This window comes from Pezoporus wallicus, unplaced genomic scaffold (assembly GCF_028554395.1).
Source record: "Pezoporus wallicus isolate ANWC-B61680 ecotype Strahan unplaced genomic scaffold, APGP_CSIRO_Pwel_v1 contig_8803, whole genome shotgun sequence".
Classification (NCBI taxonomy): domain Eukaryota; kingdom Metazoa; phylum Chordata; class Aves; order Psittaciformes; family Psittacidae; genus Pezoporus; species Pezoporus wallicus.
This window is the reverse complement of record NW_026635049.1, coordinates 98,501-115,998: the sequence shown is the minus strand read 5'-3', so window position 1 is coordinate 115,998 and position 17,498 is coordinate 98,501. Positions and strand designations below refer to the sequence as shown.

The following is a 17,498-nucleotide window of genomic DNA, read 5'->3' as shown; positions in this document are numbered from 1 at the left end:
CACATCTGATTTTTCATTCATGGCCATTGTTACTTCAAATATTTTTCAGCTGTCTTGATCTTTTCTTTACCAAATGGGATTGCCCCAGGCAGAGGACATGCAGTATTCAGATCTGCTCATTGCATTTATTTGTCTTGCTCTTTTCTAATTAATTTACTGCTTTGACCCCAGTCCTGCTCTCCCTTTGATTTTATAATCAGATATCAAATGTGGCTGCTCTCCATGAATAGCAATCCTTTTGCAAACAAATGCCATTAATATTTTTACTACTTTGTTACACACAGGTTTCTACAGTGTATGGGAAGGGGACTGCAAGGTCCATTTTAGCAAACTGGGTATTAGTATCGTTGCTAATTCTCCTGTGAATGGAAAGGCAGAGCAGTTTGGCAGTAACCATTTCAGTTCCCAAGGCAGACAATACAAGGTATAATCAAAGAATAAACCTGGCAGAACTGAATGAAACAAAGCAGAGTGCAAAATTAATTTGGCAACACATTATGTTATGTGACACAAACTATGTACAAGTTTCTGTCCTCTTTTAAGACGTCACCGAGTGCAGAACTATATTCTATGCAATACATGAAAAAAAAATCACTGAACATGATAGCCTTCAAGTATTTAACATACATGCCCTTTTTTTCTTCATACAACACAGGATACAAATCTCTGCTTTTTCCTCAGCTTAGTAAAAGCATAAATAAACCAGGAAATTAAAGACAAAAAAAGAGAGAGAGAAAGCTACCTTTTCCGCATCCCGTTGTGCCTAAATAGAACACGTTGTGCCAGCCTGGACAACTTCTCAATAAAACATACTGTGGACACTTCAAAAGCTGACCATAATCATGAGAGTTAAGTGTGGAATGTCAGCTTGGTTGGGGGATTGCGCTGCTGTTGTTACACATTACTTAAACATGCAGGTTTGTGGTTTTTACTTTATCTTGGATTTTGCTGTAATCTAATTGAACTCTGTTACCTCTTTCAGTATCCTAAGTGTCTGTCTAAGTGCTTGTAAGGATTTGGGCTTAAGGATATTGTAACGGATCCAGAGGCTATTGAAGTCAGTGCAGAAGCCTCTGTAGAGTTAGCCCTCTGATGAGGAAACCTTTTTATCCTCTCCCTTCTTAATACACCTGGGGTCAAGCTTCAGACATGTTCACAAATAAGATGGCCGTTATGAATTCAGAGGCAAAACCCACACTTACTTCAGCAAAACCAGGCTTTACAGAAGAGCATACCTGATTGCAGTGGGATCATTTACACTGTATGAATTACATGCGTTAAATTCACAGCATTTACAGGATTATGTCTTTAACAGTGATTCTGGGTTTGGGGTGCCCTGTCCCTGTGTCCATCCCCCCTATCTATTTGCACCTCCGACATTTCCACCGAGGCATGGTTTATTTCCCTCAGTTACCTCATCACACCCAAGTCTTCATATGGATACTACCGAAATCAAATCATACTCTCTGCAGTGGGATGCTTGAACTCCTCAGGCAATGGTATCTCCATGTAACCATACATGATAAACAAACAGTCAACAAATACACTTCTGTAGATTTTACTGCCTCTAGAGCAGACTGGATTTCTATAAAACCCATGGGTTTAGGCTTCATGTGTCAAGGTCTGCTTCAAATACACCCAGTTTACAGCCACCACTCTGACAGGAAAAAAACACCCTCACTCCCCCTTCAAAACCAGATCCCTCACCCACTGCAGGCACACGTGTGCTGTTCAACCGCCTAACATCACCATTTCCTTCGTACCTTCGCGACAGAGCGCTGCCCGGCCTGCGGGAAGGGAGCCTGCATGCCACGGCCCTTTGAACCTCCCTCTGGGGTGGATGTGGGGAGAAGCACCTTGCTGTGGGGTGAGACCTCCTGAGGGGAGGGAGACACACACTGTGGGGTAACCCCTGCGGGGAGAGATTCTGAGGGGAGAGACCTGCTGAGGGGAAACCCGCCATGGGGCTGAGTTGCTGAGGGGAGAGATCTGCTGAGGGGAGAGACCTGCTGAGGGGAAACCTGCCATGGGGTTGAGTTACTGACAGGAGAGATCTGCTGAGGGGAGAGATCTGCTGAGGGGAGAGATCTGCTGAGGGGAGAGACCTGCTGAGGGGAGAGACCTGCTGAGGGGAGAGATCTGCTGAGGGGAAACCTGCCATGGGGTTGAGTTACTGACAGGAGAGATCTGCTGAGGGGAGAGATCTGCTGAGGGGAGAGACCTGCTGAGGGGAGAGATCTGCTGAGGGGAAACCTGCCATGGGGTTGAGTTACTGAGAGGAGAGATCTGCTGAGGGGAGAGACCTGCTGAGGGGAGAGACCTGCCGAGGGGAGAGATCTGCCGAGGGGAGAGACCTGCTGAGGGGAAACCTGCCATGAGGTTGAGTTGCTGAGGGGAGACACACACTGAGGGCAGACCTGCTGAAAGAAAATACCTGCTGAGGGAACAGACCCACGGAAGAGGTACCTACCATGGGGAGACCTGCTGAGGGGAATCCTACTGAAGGAAGATACTTACTGAGGGGACAGACCCACTGAGGGAATACCCATCATGGTGGACCAACTGAGGGGAGAGATCCGCTGAGGGTCTGTCACTGGTGGAAGAGACCCACTATGGGGATACGCGGCTGGGAAGACCCTCTGAGGGCGGCACAACTGCCATCTCAGCTCCGGACGCTGATGCTCCCCGGAGGAGCTGCTCCTGCCCCAGGCGCCTCCAGCAGCAGAGCGGGCTGGTGGCCTGGGGGGTTTATCCGTGGTTCACTCTCGCCCATGGCGGGGCACCACGATCCTTTAGAGACATGAAATCCCAGCCCGACTCCGCAGCTTACCGGGGCCCCCGCAGCTCCCCGCCGGCGGCACGGAACGAACCCAGCGCCCCGGGCCGGAGCGGGGCCGTGCCGCGAGCAGCAGCGCCGCCTGGCGGGCAGGGCGGCCCCGGCGGGGCGCGGCGGGGCTGGTGGGGGGGTCCGGTCCCTCCGCTCCCGTCTGTGTTTGTGTGTCCCCCCCCGCCCGTCTCCCGGAGCCTGACTCCGTCTGTCTGCAGCGCGGCCGGCAGCTGCCGTTGCAGATACGGTGTCGGCGGGCCGGGAAGAGCGCGGAAACACCTGTTTCCAGCATGGGGAAGGTGGGGAGGGAGCCCGCGGGCCGCCCCGCCGCCTGTAAACCCGGCGCAGAGCCCGCGGGACCTCTTTCCAGACAGACCGCTTGCGGCTTTACACGTTCCTCTAAACACGCGTCCCGAGCCCGCTCCTCACGTGTTGGGTTTTCCACCGTGCCCGTCTGAGGTGGGGTACACACACACACACAGGGGCAGACCCGCCCCGCTCCGTGCCGGGGCTGCGGGGATCCGGGGGTCTCCCCCGCGGGGAGATGCGGGAGAGGCCCGGGGGGCTGCCGGCGGTGCGGGGCCGGGTGCGTGCGGGGGCTCCATGATTTCATCGGCGGCTTCGCGGGGAGCTGCCAAGAGCTGTTCTGCCTCACTGCGATGTGTAGCTTTTTCCTGCCATTTTTTTAATAATAAAAGAGGGAGTGAAGCCGGGTGGGATTTTTAATCTTTCCAAAAGAAAAAAAAAAAAAAAGGCAAAAAAAAAAAAAGGCAAATGGATCTGAGAAGAAGGAAGAAAAAAAAACCAACCAACCCAGCAACAGCCGAAGGGGATGCCAGTGAGGTGTGGCTTGCATTTAAATATCCAATATGTCAATGTAAGGGGAGTGTGTACGTATATAAAGTGCAGTTTGCATCCGCCGCGGGACACATCCAGCTATGGGAGGCGCGGGCAGCGCGGGGCCGGGCCGGGGCCGGCAGCGCGGGGCCGGGCGGCCGCAGCCCGCGCTCTGAGCGGCCTCTCCGCTCAGCCGCCCAGCTCCCCCCACCCCGCGCCCGCGGCCCCATGGCCGAGGTTGGCGGCTTCCTGGGCGCGCTGGACCCCGACCTGCACGGCTTCCCCCCCGCGCTGGGCGCCGCGCTGCCCCTCGCCGACTCCCCCGGCTTCCTCAACGAGCGCCTGGGGCAGATCGAGGGGCGGCTGCAGCGGGGCTCCCCCACCGACTTCGCTCACCTCAAGGGCATCCTGCGGCGGCGGCAGCTCTACTGCCGCACCGGCTTCCACCTGGAGATCTTCCCCAACGGCACGGTGCAGGGCACCCGGCAGGACCACAGCCGCTTCGGTAAGAGAGGGAAGGGAAGGGAACGGAGCGGGGGTGCCCGGCCGGGCCGGGAGCAGGTGCCCTACGAACACAGCTAATTACCCCGCTAATATAAATCATCCCGGGACAGATATAATTAGACTCCTAAACAAATGCGCTCACTCCCCGGCAATGCGGGAGTTTTTATTTCCAATTTCCTACTCTCCCGGCGCTCAGCCCTTCTGCAGGTGCACAAAAACGTGCCTTAGCAAGGGGAAACGGGAAAGAAAAGTTTGGGGGGGGGTGAAGATCAGCTCTAGCTGTGCCTCTGAAGTTAGTGGTGAGGGAGGCAAAGGAAAGGAGAAAGCACGCTGGAAAAGGAAATTCCTAGCTTTTTAAAATTATTATGATGGTTTTCCTCTTTTTTTTTTTTGGTCTCTGCAAATACTTGTGAGCTGATTTCTTCTACTTGCAATGAGTTTCATTAGAAGAGCGTCTCCCCAAAGTGGGCAGGGAGCAGTTGGCTGGATGGGTGTCAGAAGCTTGGTTCAGGGAGGTCGTTGGAAAGGGAATGGGGAAGCTGGAGGGGGAAAATCGCTCCGGGGACCCGTGAGAGAAAGGAGAAGATGGAACAATAGGCAGAGCGCCCTGGAATTACCTTGCTGCCTGGGGTACAGCTGGAAGACGGCAGCGCCTGTATCAGTGTCACACGAGAGCTGGGATCTCTAATGAGACTGTATGTAAGCTTCAAAAAATGCATCCCAAGCCGCAGGCGAAGGAGTACAGTGAGTTTGAGCACAGCTAAGAAAAATTCCCGCTACTTCAGCATCTAGTGCAGGTGTCTGTGTAAGCTATCAGCGAGTCCCATGCCAGTGACCTCAGCTCAGTTGTCAGCAGGTTGCAAGAAGTGCTCGCAAGAGTTTTTATGGCTTTCAGGTGATTTAACTGCTCGGTGGAAGGAATTCAGAGGGGGTTCTTTTTGCCTTTACTTGTTTGCAATCAGTCTTTTCCGATACTCCAGGAAGGGTGCTGCTGGTGGTGGTGGTGAAAGGCAGGGTTTGGAACAATTGGAGAAGCTTATCTCCGTAGGGCACTTTCCATAAACACCAGGTGTGTGCATGGCATGTCCCTGCCTAAATCAACAAGAAAGTCATAACCCACGGGTCGGAGGCAGGTACTCATAGGCTCGTGGGGCACACGTTCTGTAATTACCTCCCCAAAGACACACACATTTAACCTTTCATGCTACAATCCGTGATGAGTCTCCATGTTAAAAGAAACTGAAAGCGAACCCATTGCATCTGCTTGGGCTTAGTTCAATCTGCCACGTAGGATTTCTATCAGCTCTTTTTATGTATTACATTAAGTAAGCAGCCAGTTTCAAGTGGAAGCATTTATCTCAGTTCCATTTTTTTATAAAGATTGGGTGCAAGCAAACTTTGGGAAAACACACTGGACAGACTAAAACCTTTCATGAATTTTGCATGCTTTGGCTTAAGTCACACAGTGCATCCAATAAATCGAAGCATTGGCATTCCCTAAGTGCTTTAGCAGTCAGCATCCAGCTCCGTAAACTAGACCAGACTTCAGATACTATAGTTTTCTGCTTCAGGGTTTTCCCAGAGGCAGTGTAAAATAAATAGTTATTTGTTGTAATTGCAAGACAAAGCCCCAAGGGATTAGACTGGAATCCTCGTGTTCAGATCAAGTTGGACTGAACCTCGCTTCAGCAGAGACTCAAAGCAATAACATATTGGCACAGAGCATTCACCATCTGCATTCGGTAGCCATGAATATTTAAATTCCAATGTTACTGGTATGGTTCATATTAGGATGTCATGTATCGATGCATTCCTAAATTTTGCATGCAGCAATCAGAAAGCAGTAACTTATTACAGAAACAGGCAGCCTGAGTGATTCTAGGGAACTATACAACTGTGGTGAGGGATACAGAGCTAGACAAGGGCTTAAGGGCAGCAGTTTAAAGCGGCCTTAGATCTAGGAGCATCTGGGGAAATGCTTCAATCCAGTATGGTGGTGTGGTGGATCAAGAACCTGGGGCTGGAAGGTGCTCCCTGATACCATTAACGTGCTCCATGGATGGCTGTGACACTGCAGTGGAGGCACATATCCAGCTGTAGATGGGATGTAAGATAGAACTGGACTTTGCATCTCTGTGTCTTAATACTAGAAGTGTTTCAGGAAGAGAAGGACAGTATCTGCACCCTCCCATGCACAGCCAAAAGCTACCAAATGTACAAGACATCCATGTCTTCCAGAGAGGAAAACAAAGAGCTGAAGTCCTGGTGATGAAGAGCAGAGAACCGAGGTCCTAACAGCGAGGGTTAAAAGGAGGAGTTCTTCTGTACCACAGTATTCAGGGGATGTGACCACAGGACAAACACTGCCTGAGCCATCACTGTAACTATTCCCTCTCATCTGTCAAGGGCTGGAGCACTCCTAAATCACACCTGTCTTCTGGAACATGATATTTCATACTTGTAAAAACACAGCTTCATGCAAGAACAATGTGGCACAGCTTATTTTCACTAGAGGAGGCTTAACACAGACTTTGGTGAAGCCCTCCAGGACTATTGGAAGAAAGCTTCTTCTCACACTGAAGTGCCCAGATTCATGCTCGGAGCCACCAGCTCCACCTAAGTCATCCCAGACAGAATAAAGTGTTTTCAAGAATGTATCTGTGCCCCCTGCATCTGCTAAGACCCTTCCTGTACAAAGAAATAAAGGACAGTCAAAATCTGGAGGGGGTTTGGATTGACATTAGTGTCCCGTGAGACTCCTTCTTGGAATGAAACCAAGACAAATTCACCAGGAAAATGCACACCAGGAGGAATTGCTCCTTCTCTGCCTCATGCCTGTTTTACAGCAGTGTTAAACAAGTGACACCAGTGGCTCTTTGAGGGAGAAAAGGCCTTGACTTTGTACTGCAGACTAATAAAGGCAGCAAACGAAGCTGCTCTTGAGTACAAACCTGCTAATGGATCTGCAATGCCAGCTCCTAGGGAAGCCAATGAAACCTCCAGGGAGAGTTTTGCTGTCGATTTTGCCATTCAGACAATGGTGCACCTGTTGCTGAGCAGTTGTTCAGGTTTTTAGCCGAAGCTTTAGGTTTGCAGCCATTAATACAACATCTGATGTTTCTGTACCCGGCTCCTGAAGTCAGTCATGTAAGAAGAGACAGGTGCAAGGAGCTGAACTGTTCTTTGAGGGATGGTTTATAGTAAGGCGAGAGCGTGCAGGTCCCTGCAGAGCAAAGCTTGGGAGATTACTCCGTGCTTTTGGTGGTAAATGAATCCCATCGGAGTCTTAATCAAATCTCTCCCAATAATTCTCTAGAAAGGCTCAAGGAACAAACAGTGAATAATCAAAGCAAGGAGAAAAGAAAGAGAAAAGCCAAGTCCTGGGGGGCAGAAACAAGCCAAAAAGAGGCACATTCACCACAGACACACACCGCTACAACCGGGAAGAGAATTCTTGAGCCGGCCCCAGTGACCGCTCCCTGTGCTGCTGCAGATCAGATGTACGGAGCTGCAGCAGTTGGAGTGAGCTGAGGACAGGATGGACATCCACCCACTTTTTTCCAGCCTTCACTCTGTCTCCTCACTTTTGCGGGTTTAAGCTACGTTCTCAATGCTGTTTCGACAGAGCTGTCTTTCTTGCACGTCTCCAAGTGCCACCTGGAGATCAGGAAAGGGGAGTATTGCAAGGGATGTTGTCAGAGGAGATGGACATGGGCACACCTTGGAGAGGTTTCGTTTGCAAAACCAGCATGTATTTACCCAAACTGCACCAGATGAGGGGTGTCACCCACCCACCCAGGGAGGGGAGATGTTAATGCTGCTCCAGGTTGCTCCTTACCAGGCCTTTGGAGACCTGGACTCATGTGCCATGTACCGGGTGTGCTTGCGGGTATGCTCAAGCAAAGCTCTTCATTTCCCTGCCTTGGACATCCCTTGGTTTCTAATGAGACCAGCAGCATTTTCCTGCTTCCCAGGAGGAAAAATAAGACAAATAAGACACAAAAATGCTGGTGCTGACAACTGAGAACTGTACCTATAGGAAGGTCCATCTACTGCTCTCCAGTCACCAGATGTTTTTCACATGAACATCCATTTGTCTCCAGCCTGGGAAAGACTCCCCCGTTTCTGGGTATCCTGGTATTCCTTTACTCCCTGCACAACTTTTTACACTCTCTAGTTGTTGTCAGTCATCCTTCACTCCCTTTTCAAACAGTGGTTGTCATCATCTCTGTCCCGCAGATGGGAAAACGGAAACAGACAGCAGCTCAGTAACTCCCTCCATGTGTCAGAACTGGTGGGTAGCAGAGGCAGAAGAACATCCCTCATCCTGCACCTCTTCCCTCCCCATCTGTGGGCTTCTTCTCGGATAAGAAACCACAATAACTACCAGGGAGCAAGCAGAGCAGAGCCAGGGTCCTGGTCTGCCTGCTTGGCTTGAGAAGGCTGCTGTCCCTGCCTGCGCTGCCTGCTCCTGGTGTTTCTGAAGGCAATGTGTCTCCAGGCATGTTTCACCTGGGAAAATACCTGCAGTAGTCCATAATGCGTGTCTTCTGCTGTTTGCTTCCCTGTTTGCCTCATGGAATTGCTGCTCCCAAGTCTGTATTGCATCTCCCTTTGCCCCCATCACCCTGTGGCTGCAGTAGGGCTGGATTTGATGTGCAAGAACCAGAGTAGGCAGGGCAGAAGGAGGATAAAGAGCCTGATAACAGGGTAAGAAGACTAATTCTTGCAGCCAGCTTCTGACTGATGAGCATGCATTGAGCAAAGGGGGACAGAGGTGCCCATCACCATCTGGTCTGTCCTATATTTAGGTGGTGATGCAGTTACTGTCTGAGAGCTGTCGCACCCAGGCCTGGCCGAGCAGAAGACACATGCCTCAAGCCAAGGGGTGACTGGAGCCAGGCGGCTCAGGTGGCCGCTGTCACGCGGTGATTTTAGACTCAAGGCAGACTTTTAAAAGGAGGTAACCTGATCAGAGCAGCAATTGCTCAGGACCGGGCATTTTGGGAGCTATATTAAGAGGTCTGGAGCCATGCTAAAGGTTAGAGCAAGTCTGCCCTCCTGGCAATGGCAACGTCTCATCCAGCCATTAGATGGGATGTTGAAAACCTTCTTCCTTTCTCTGCTGCTACTTCCCAGCTAAAGACTGCCCGTGACCTGTAGAGAGGGAGAGTGTGATACCCAGAGTCAAACACGGTCCCACCAATGCCTTCAGGAGGTTTTCCTGCGGAGTCTGAAGGTCTCCACCACTTGTGATGTTGGCTTTGTTCAGAGCAGTTACCAGTTCAGACACACCTATTTAGGGGCTGTTTGGTTTTAAGTGCTTCACCAAGGGTTCTCCTGTTCCAAGTCTTCCCTCCATCACAACAACTGCTGACCCTGATGATGTCTTTGCCAGAGGAAATGAGGCTGCCCCTCATTGTTTGGAGCATCTGACACCATCCGTGTAGGCTGAAGCCCACGGAGCACAGATGCTGCTGGACCAGGCAGGGGCTGGCAGGAGGCTCAGGGTGACGGAGGAAGGACCGGCAGCTCCATGACACCACAGGCTGCAGAGGAAGATGTTTTTCTACCTATATGTATTTGAAGCTGGATTTTATCCCTGTGGCTTATATACACACCTGGGGGTGGCAAGTACCCCACTGGAGTGCCAGGATGAAGGTGGCCCTCACAGACATCTCTTCTAGGGCTTTTTACTTCTTTTTGTTGAACTCATCACTTTGAAACACATGGGACTATAACCTCAAAGCAGAAGCCCCTTGGTGACAAAAGTCACTCTCCTTTTAGTGAAGAGCAAAACCCAGCCTGGTAACTGCCTTCTGAAATGTCTAGTGAGTTAGAGACAAGTTTCTACATCTGTCTTCTTGGTGATAACTAGGGAAAACCAAGCCCCATGCCCCAAAACCAAGCCAACAAAACCCAGCAATCCTTTTCTTATTAGCAAAGGCAATTCCTCTTTGGTGGGGAGAAGCCTAGAGTCTGAAGATTACACACATATGGGCTATAGACTGTTGTTATAAATAAGGGAAACAGGGTCTGCAAGGGCTGGGAAAGGCTGGTTTGTCACGTGAGCCTGGTGGTGGGTTTATTCTCTGTATGATCTGGACTTCTTTTCCTGTTTCAGGGATTTTGGAGTTTATTAGCCTGGCAGTGGGGCTGGTGAGCATCCGTGGGGTGGACTCAGGACTCTACCTCGGCATGAATGAGAGAGGCGAGCTCTATGGGTCGGTAAGTGTACGGGGTTAAACAACATCCGCAGCAAGGGGGTTGTGGGCCCTCATCAGTGTCATGAGCTGTGTCTGCCACAGGCCTCCAAAGTTCTTGGGCTGCCGCATGCCTCCATCCTATCCTGATGCCACTGTTGTTGTAACATAAATGATATAAGTGCAATAGGGTTGTGGAGGCAGGATGCACTCGTGCCGGGAGAGCTGGCGTGCTTGTCAAGGTTTTGCCTTTCAGAAATGGTGTGAGAACAGTCAACTAAAGGCGGGGGGGGGGGGAATATAGCATAAATCCAGGGGCTGCTTTGGGGCTTTCACTGCCTAATACATCAGTGTTGCACTCTGCATGGTCACGGTCTGCACCCATCTGCAGGTGTTACATCCCTATTACAGCTCTTTAACTAATGGAAGCTGAGTTGAGGTCTTAACAGCTGGGCAGAGGTGCTTCCTACCAGCTAATTTAACTCAATTCCTAATTACTTAACTCAATGTAAACCAGTTATTTCTACTTAGCTGGAAGAATCACTTCTATTTTGAATTATTAACTGCATTCTAGGTAGCCAGGTTGAGGTTTCCTTTTCGGTAGCTGCTGTGCTTCATTGGTGCTTTTTCTTCAGATGCCCCATTGCCTTTAATTCAACCCATCACCCACGTGTGATCTTTTAAACGCCTCTTCCTAGATCTCAGCACTACCCTGTATATGATGAGGATATTGATTTTTAAACATGGATCACACTAAGTTTAAATAACAAAACAAACCAGTTTTAAACCAAAGTGGGAGGCATGTACTTCCTCTAACCAGATCAGCTCAACCTCATAGCACAGGGACTTAAACTTGGGTACTCTGCATATAGAGAAGCTTTCTGAAAACCTTTGCTTAGCAAACAGTAAACCATGAGTTTCCATCATCTTTTCTTCTCCCATTCCCATCTGAGACTGCTGCAGACCCTTCCACTATTTAAGATGCACTTACTGATGTCTATATGAGAGAATCTAACATGAATCAAAACCTTACTTTTCCACTTCATTTTTGTAATAACATCTACCCTACACTGAAGTTAAATGTGGAGGCAGTGGTTAAATTACAAATGTTCAAGACAGATAAAAAGCAAAACCACCAGGATTCCATAAAACATAAACGAACCTTAAAGCACAGTTCAGAACACAGGGCTGGAGCCTAGAGCAGCACCTCTCCTGTCAAACCCTGCTCAGCACCTCTTGGAGTTGCAGCTTTTACTGGTGGAAAGGAGGACACAGCCCTGCCTGTTCCCTTCCTGCTTCCAAACCCTGCAGCTCTGCTGATGAATCAGCAGTTTCATGATGGGTCAATTAAACTCTAGGGCCTGAGTACAGGTTACGACACAGAAACAGAAATACCACGATGGCTTTTCAGCATCAAAAGTCACTCCAGTATTCCTAAATAGAGGTCCATAAAACAGCACCTGACAGCAGCATTAGCATCACACTGGCATTTTAGGAGGTTACAGTACAGGTGTAATCAGCAGTTTGTCATTTCCCTCTGTGCCAGTTTTGATGTATGTTTTGATACAGCCAGAGCCAGCCATCCCCAGTGACATGGAATCCCCTTGGGACAGTGTCCCTGCCTGTCCCTGGCCACCTTGTGCCAAGGTTTCTGTTAAGCTTCCCCCTGATTTCAGAAGCACAACTAATAGAGCAGTGACAGTCACAGGCAGCACCCTGCACACTGCCCATACAGTGCCAGGCTCAGTGGGGACATCCCAGGGCTTGGAAAGAAATGAATCCCACATTGACTCACCCCAGGCTTTCCAAGCATCTGACACACACACACTGCACCTCTGGACAGCCCAGTGAAGAGCAGGTGAACTGGGGCAAAGCAGCAGCACGTGGGTTCAGCTGGTCAGCAGCTTCTGATGTGTTCTGAGCAGACATCCTAGGGGAAGAAAGAAAATAGTCTGTATTTATGGATAGGACTGGGAAGAGAAAGCCCCGGTACCTGGTTCTCAGGTGGCAAAGGTGTTTTGGAGGGCTCACAACTCACCTCAGGGTTTATTTAATTAACAGTAAAACAGTCAAAACAGGCTCTGAGTGCAGGGGAGCTTCTGGGTCTTATGACAAGAGATCTACTGCAGGCCGCAGCAGTTACTTAGCACTCTGTATGCTCTAGGTAAGATACATTCCCTCCCTGACTAGCTCACCGTGTAGGTGCAGTGTTTGTAATCCTATAGCATCCTACGTTTGCAGACAGCCTTTCATCTGCAGGACTCCCAGCTCCCCCACAGCAATCCCTTCATGGGATGGGCTGGGGGTCCCTCTGCGACACAAAGCCACGCATGTCCTCGTGGGGCAGAGGGACAGCCCCCTCCTCATGGTCTGGGCACATCCCTGTAGCACATGGAAAGCGCAATGAGCATGAACGGAAAATGCATCATCAAATGGCTGCTGTCAACAGCCCCTGGCTGGAAGGGTTGAGGGAAAGGCTGGTTGTGGCTGCAGTGACACTGGTGCCACCCATCCCAGCCATGGGTTGGCACACACATCCCATCACCCATCACTGCTGTACGTCTTCCCCGGGGTTAGACATCCCCATCCAGCCCTCTCCAGGACTTGTGGCCTCACATCACAGCTATCTGGCGCTTCAGAAGATGAAAGGCCCCAGGAATGCTTTCATTCCTGCTGCAGTGTGTACTGTTACGTGCCCTCAGCTTTCAAAGCAGAGCTGGCTCCTGTATAAACCCTCCTGAGGCACTGCCTGAGGTTGTCCCTCACCTAAGGGAGCAGTTCTGGTGTGTGTGGTACCTGTGGACGGGGCTGCTGAGCACAGAACTCGCACCCTGAAGCACAGAGACCTCGCTGTCAGGTTCAGACTTTGGCTACGGCCCTGGTTTGGGTTTTTGTTACTGGGCACCTTTGCCGAGTGCACGCCCACCTTCTCCTCCTCCTTTTACCTCCTTCCTCCTCCAGCTTCAGAGGTGTTGGGGTCCCGGTTTGTGCTCATTTCCAGCTCTCAGCCAGGGGAAACATCCCCAGCAGTGCAGTCCCTGTCCTCAGGGAGTCAGGGGAGGGCAGCTGGGAAAATGACAGGGAAAAAAGCGAAGGGAAGGAGGAAAAGAGCTGTTTTCACTGTAACTTTTGACACAAATGTCTTTTCTCCCCCCCACACCGCAGAAGAAGCTCACTCGGGAGTGCGTTTTCCGGGAGCAGTTTGAAGAGAACTGGTACAACACGTACGCCTCGACCCTCTACAAGCACCCCGACTCGGAGAGGCATTACTACGTGGCTCTGAACAAGGACGGCTCCCCCCGCGAGGGGTACAGGACTAAGAGACACCAGAAATTCACCCATTTTTTACCCAGGCCTGTGGACCCTGCCAAAATCCCTGCCATGTACAGAGACCTCTTCCACTACAGGTGATGTTTCCTGCCGCTGCCCCCGTCACTGTACATACTTGGGCTCCCAAGCTTTTTCCCAGAGCACTATATTAATAGTCATTCCATCATTCCTGTAAGCGTAGATGACGTAGGAAAGCACTTACATTGAATTCAGACACTGCTGTTCCTCCTTGTTTCAAGCCTATATAGAACCTGGGTTATTTATGGGGGAGGGGGTAGGGAAGGGAGGGAACCCTACGTGTAATCTTTCCTTTTCATTCACTTCCTTTACCTGGTCGTGACAAGAGAGGCCGAGTATTCAATGTTATGGTTGCTTCAAGGAACAAGCAGGTGAACAAACCTGATCCCCAGGGTGGGGAAAGAAACCAAAATCAGCTAAAAAGGAAGAGAAGGGAAGAAAACGACCACAGAACTGCTGCAGATGCTGCTGCTGAGCTGGGGATGGTGACCTGGAAGAAAACAGCCCTTTGAGTGGTGCCCTGCTTAAGCAGCCCAGGAGTTTGCTACAAGGATGATGCTACGTGGACTGGTCCTGACGCGTGGGGGTTTTTTCCTGCTGTTGGGGTGGGAATGGGGCAAGGAACATTATTCAGATGTAAGCATGGATACTGTGCATAGGGACAAAACTATTTATAAAATGTATATGATATTTATTTTATATATTTATTTATTTCAAAATAATTTTATTTTTAATGAGAGATGCTATGACCGGATTTTCATCAGGAAGAATAAGGTCCTACTGAAACAGGAAAAAAAAAATGAGTTTTAAGAGCTTATTGGCAATAAAATTGTCTTTATATTGTAGATTTTCTTGCTAGCCCTTTATTTTTTGGTGCTCTGGTACAATTAACCCAGTATTTCCCCATCTGTATTAAGACTATTAAGACCACCTCTAAAAAGGCTTTATGGGGTAAAGAGAAGTCACCTGAGCCCCAAACTCTTGTATGAGGATGCCATTATACCTGGAATGTATACACCTGGAACGTGACCCTACTGAAATGCCTGGCTGATGAACTGTCATTTCCAAGAACTGCAAATCCAGCCCTTTACTCTGATATGGGCAAAATAGGTCATGGGCCACGTCAAGCACCGGGCACGGCTCAGCTTTTGTGGCTTTGAATGGGACTGACCCAGAACACGAGTCACCGTTGCTATGAAGGGAGGAACCTTGGGCTGTCCCTCACCTCTGCGGCCCCACAAGCCTGGGAAGTGCCGGTGCAGCTCCTGGTGTGAGTCATGGAATGGTTTGTGTTGGAAGGGACCTTAAAGCTCATCCAGCTCCAACCCCCTGCCATGGGCAGGGACACCTTCCACTAGAGCAGCTTGCTCCAAGCCCCTGTGTCCAACCTGGCCTTGAACGCTGCCAGGGATGGGGCAGCCACAGCTTCTCTGGGCACCCTGTGCCAGCGCCTCCGCACCCCTTATAGGGAAGACATTTGTCTCGATGGCATCTGAGGAGCTTCAGCACGTGTTGAATTGCTGTGGATTAAATGTCCCATCAAAACTCAAGTGGAGAAACAGCTGGAGCATCCGCTGAGCATCTGGATGGACCCATCATTCCTGCAGTAAAACCACCACATCTCACCCAAGACTTACCTGAAGCATCCTGGACAATCAGTGGCGAAACTGTAGAAAACAACAAAAGCAATTCCCAAAACCCCTCGTTTTTAAGGAATTACCATGGATGAAGACCACCCCTGCAGGCAGCGCTTGGACTTGCACATATGCATGGCATTTTCCTCATCAGAAGCTGTCTGGTCCCACAATCCCATCACATTTCCTCTGTTCCAGGGCAGCTCCTGCCTTCCGTTGGGCTCCACCAAACCTGCCTCCAGTAGCCCCCAGCCAGCCCCACATTTGCACCCTCCTCTTGTTGGGCTGGCCTGGCTGGGGATGCTCATGGTGGAGTCTTTGCAGCTCACGCCATGGTGACACTCGTGCCACACATCTGCCCTCGCTGCCTACTTGAGATGCCAGAGGGCTGCCAGGGAGGCTTCAGGAATGATCCCAGTTTACTCTTCTGTCCCCTGTGACCAGCAGAGAGGGTTTGTAGCAGAGGTGGGAGCAGGAGTGTGTAGTTGCTAGAAGCACTCTGCAGCACAGAGGAGAGGTTGGCATGAAACGTGGCTCTCCAGAGCATGCAAAAATAGGTACAAACACAGCTGTAGTAGCCTTGAGTTGGGGTTTTCTTTACCACAACTGCACCTTTCACAGTGCTGTTCCTAACAAAGCAATCGAGGTGAAAGAATTCTTGGCTCCTTCAGCTTCAAGTCTATGAATTCCCAGGATGATTTCACTGATTTAGGGATCATCCACACCAGCTTCTTCCTGAGCTGTGCTGCTAACAGAGCAGCAGCCCAGGAGTCCAGCTCTGCTTCTGGCTGTTCACTGCCTTTTATGCCACCTCCTGCATCCCTGCCCTGTCCCTTCACTGTCCTAGCAGCTGGGTGCAGCCACCAGGCTGTGACTGCAACGAGGTGATCTCAGGAGCTTTACCTGGAATGATCCAGCCACAAAGGAATTTAATCCTGTGTTTGAAAGGAAACGTGCTTATTTACCTTCTTCCTCTGAGTCACTGCTGAAACATCTCCTCGTGAGCACGCCTGCTCCTAGAAAGTGTCCTGAGGAGTACCTCTGACCTTCCCCTGCGCAAAGGGAAATCCCTCAGACCTCGAGCTTTGCTCTGCCTCCCTGGGATGATCCTGCCTTTGCTTTCCATTGCGCCTGAAGATAAATCCAGTGGTTAAGATCCTGCTGCTCTTCTTCAAAACGAAGGACAAAACCTGATCTCAGCAATGCCACATTCTTCACCCATTGCAAAGGGAGCTGATTTGGTCCATGGGGACAATGTGGGGGACTTGTATGTTTGATACCCAGATCGACGAGCTGCCTCCTGCCATGAAAGGACACACAGGAGCAAGGGATGGCGTTAACACCTTTTCAGGACCTGGGTTCAGAAAAAAATGATCCTTGCAAACAATAAACCCCACAGAGATTTTGCTAGAAACGCCTTGGTAAAGGCTGGTGTCACCTCCCACGGGGGACATCGCGTAAAGGTGGAGCTCAGCACTGCAAAATCCCACCCAAAGGTTTGCTTTCAGCAGGTATTTACTGGGTTTGGTTCTGGTTCAACACAACACTGTAGGCAGGAGTAACCTGGCTGAGCTGGGAGCTGAGCAGCAGCAGAATTAACAAATGCAGACTCCGGCTGCGTTCCGAGCAGCACAGGGTGCAGTTGACAATGGGACCGCTTGCCTCTTGTCCTGTCCCTGCACAGAGCGGGCTGTCACCTTGTCCAGCCGTTCATTATCCCACCGGTGCCTGGAGATGCCGACTGCTCCTTTGGCTTGGAGGCTTCCACAGGGCTGGTGAATGGACCCTGCAGCCGGGCTGAGGTGGGTCTGCTCCAGCGACGGGCCCTGCTCCTGCTGGGAAAGTTTCAGAGGAAAACACGTTTGTGATGCTTCAACCCAAGAGACTTCCTCGTAAATTAGCAACAGGAAACGTTGATGTGTTTGGAATCTCAGCTCAGTTTCTACGTCTTTCAAAGTCACAACAGAGCTGAAAAACTCCTCCCAAAGGGAGGGCAAGGGTGGCTGGTGCAGGGGGTGGCCGTGGTCCCGCTGCCCCTTCACCCCCAGTGCTGTTTTACATCCACAAAGATGTGGGTCTGAAAACCACATAAATAGGACAAAAGGCTTTCAACCCTTCCCCTTCCACCCAGAGGGGTGGGCATGT

General features: G+C 50.5%; 1 protein-coding gene across 2 annotated transcripts; it reads left to right on the top strand.

Annotated features, from left to right (window-relative positions):
* Positions 1-3,710: 3,710 nt before the first annotated feature.
* Positions 3,711-14,564, top strand: FGF16 (fibroblast growth factor 16). Of its 2 annotated transcripts, none has more exons than XM_057400488.1 (3): positions 3,711-4,169; positions 10,293-10,396; positions 13,537-14,564. In XM_057400488.1, exons 1-3 carry the CDS (start codon positions 3,893-3,895, stop codon positions 13,780-13,782), a joined length of 627 nt encoding a protein of 208 aa, XP_057256471.1. In that variant the 5' UTR covers positions 3,711-3,892; the 3' UTR covers positions 13,783-14,564. The 2 variants fall into 2 exon arrangements, with proteins under 2 accessions (XP_057256471.1, XP_057256475.1); XM_057400492.1 differs by lacking the exon at positions 3,711-4,169 and adding an exon at positions 4,324-4,375.
* Positions 14,565-17,498: the final 2,934 nt, after the last annotated feature.

What these genes read in the sequence shown, in the direction of transcription:
- FGF16 (XM_057400488.1), top strand. Translation starts at nt 3,893, where the DNA reads ATGGCCGAGGTTGGCGGCTTCCTGGGCGCGCTGGACCCCGACCTGCAC. An exon ending in GCAGGACCACAGCCGCTTCG is followed by an intron (nt 4,170 to 10,292) that starts GTAAGAGAGGGA and finishes TTCCTGTTTCAG; the next exon opens with GGATTTTGGAGTTTATTAGC. An exon ending in GAGGCGAGCTCTATGGGTCG is followed by an intron (nt 10,397 to 13,536) that starts GTAAGTGTACGG and finishes CCCACACCGCAG; the next exon opens with AAGAAGCTCACTCGGGAGTG.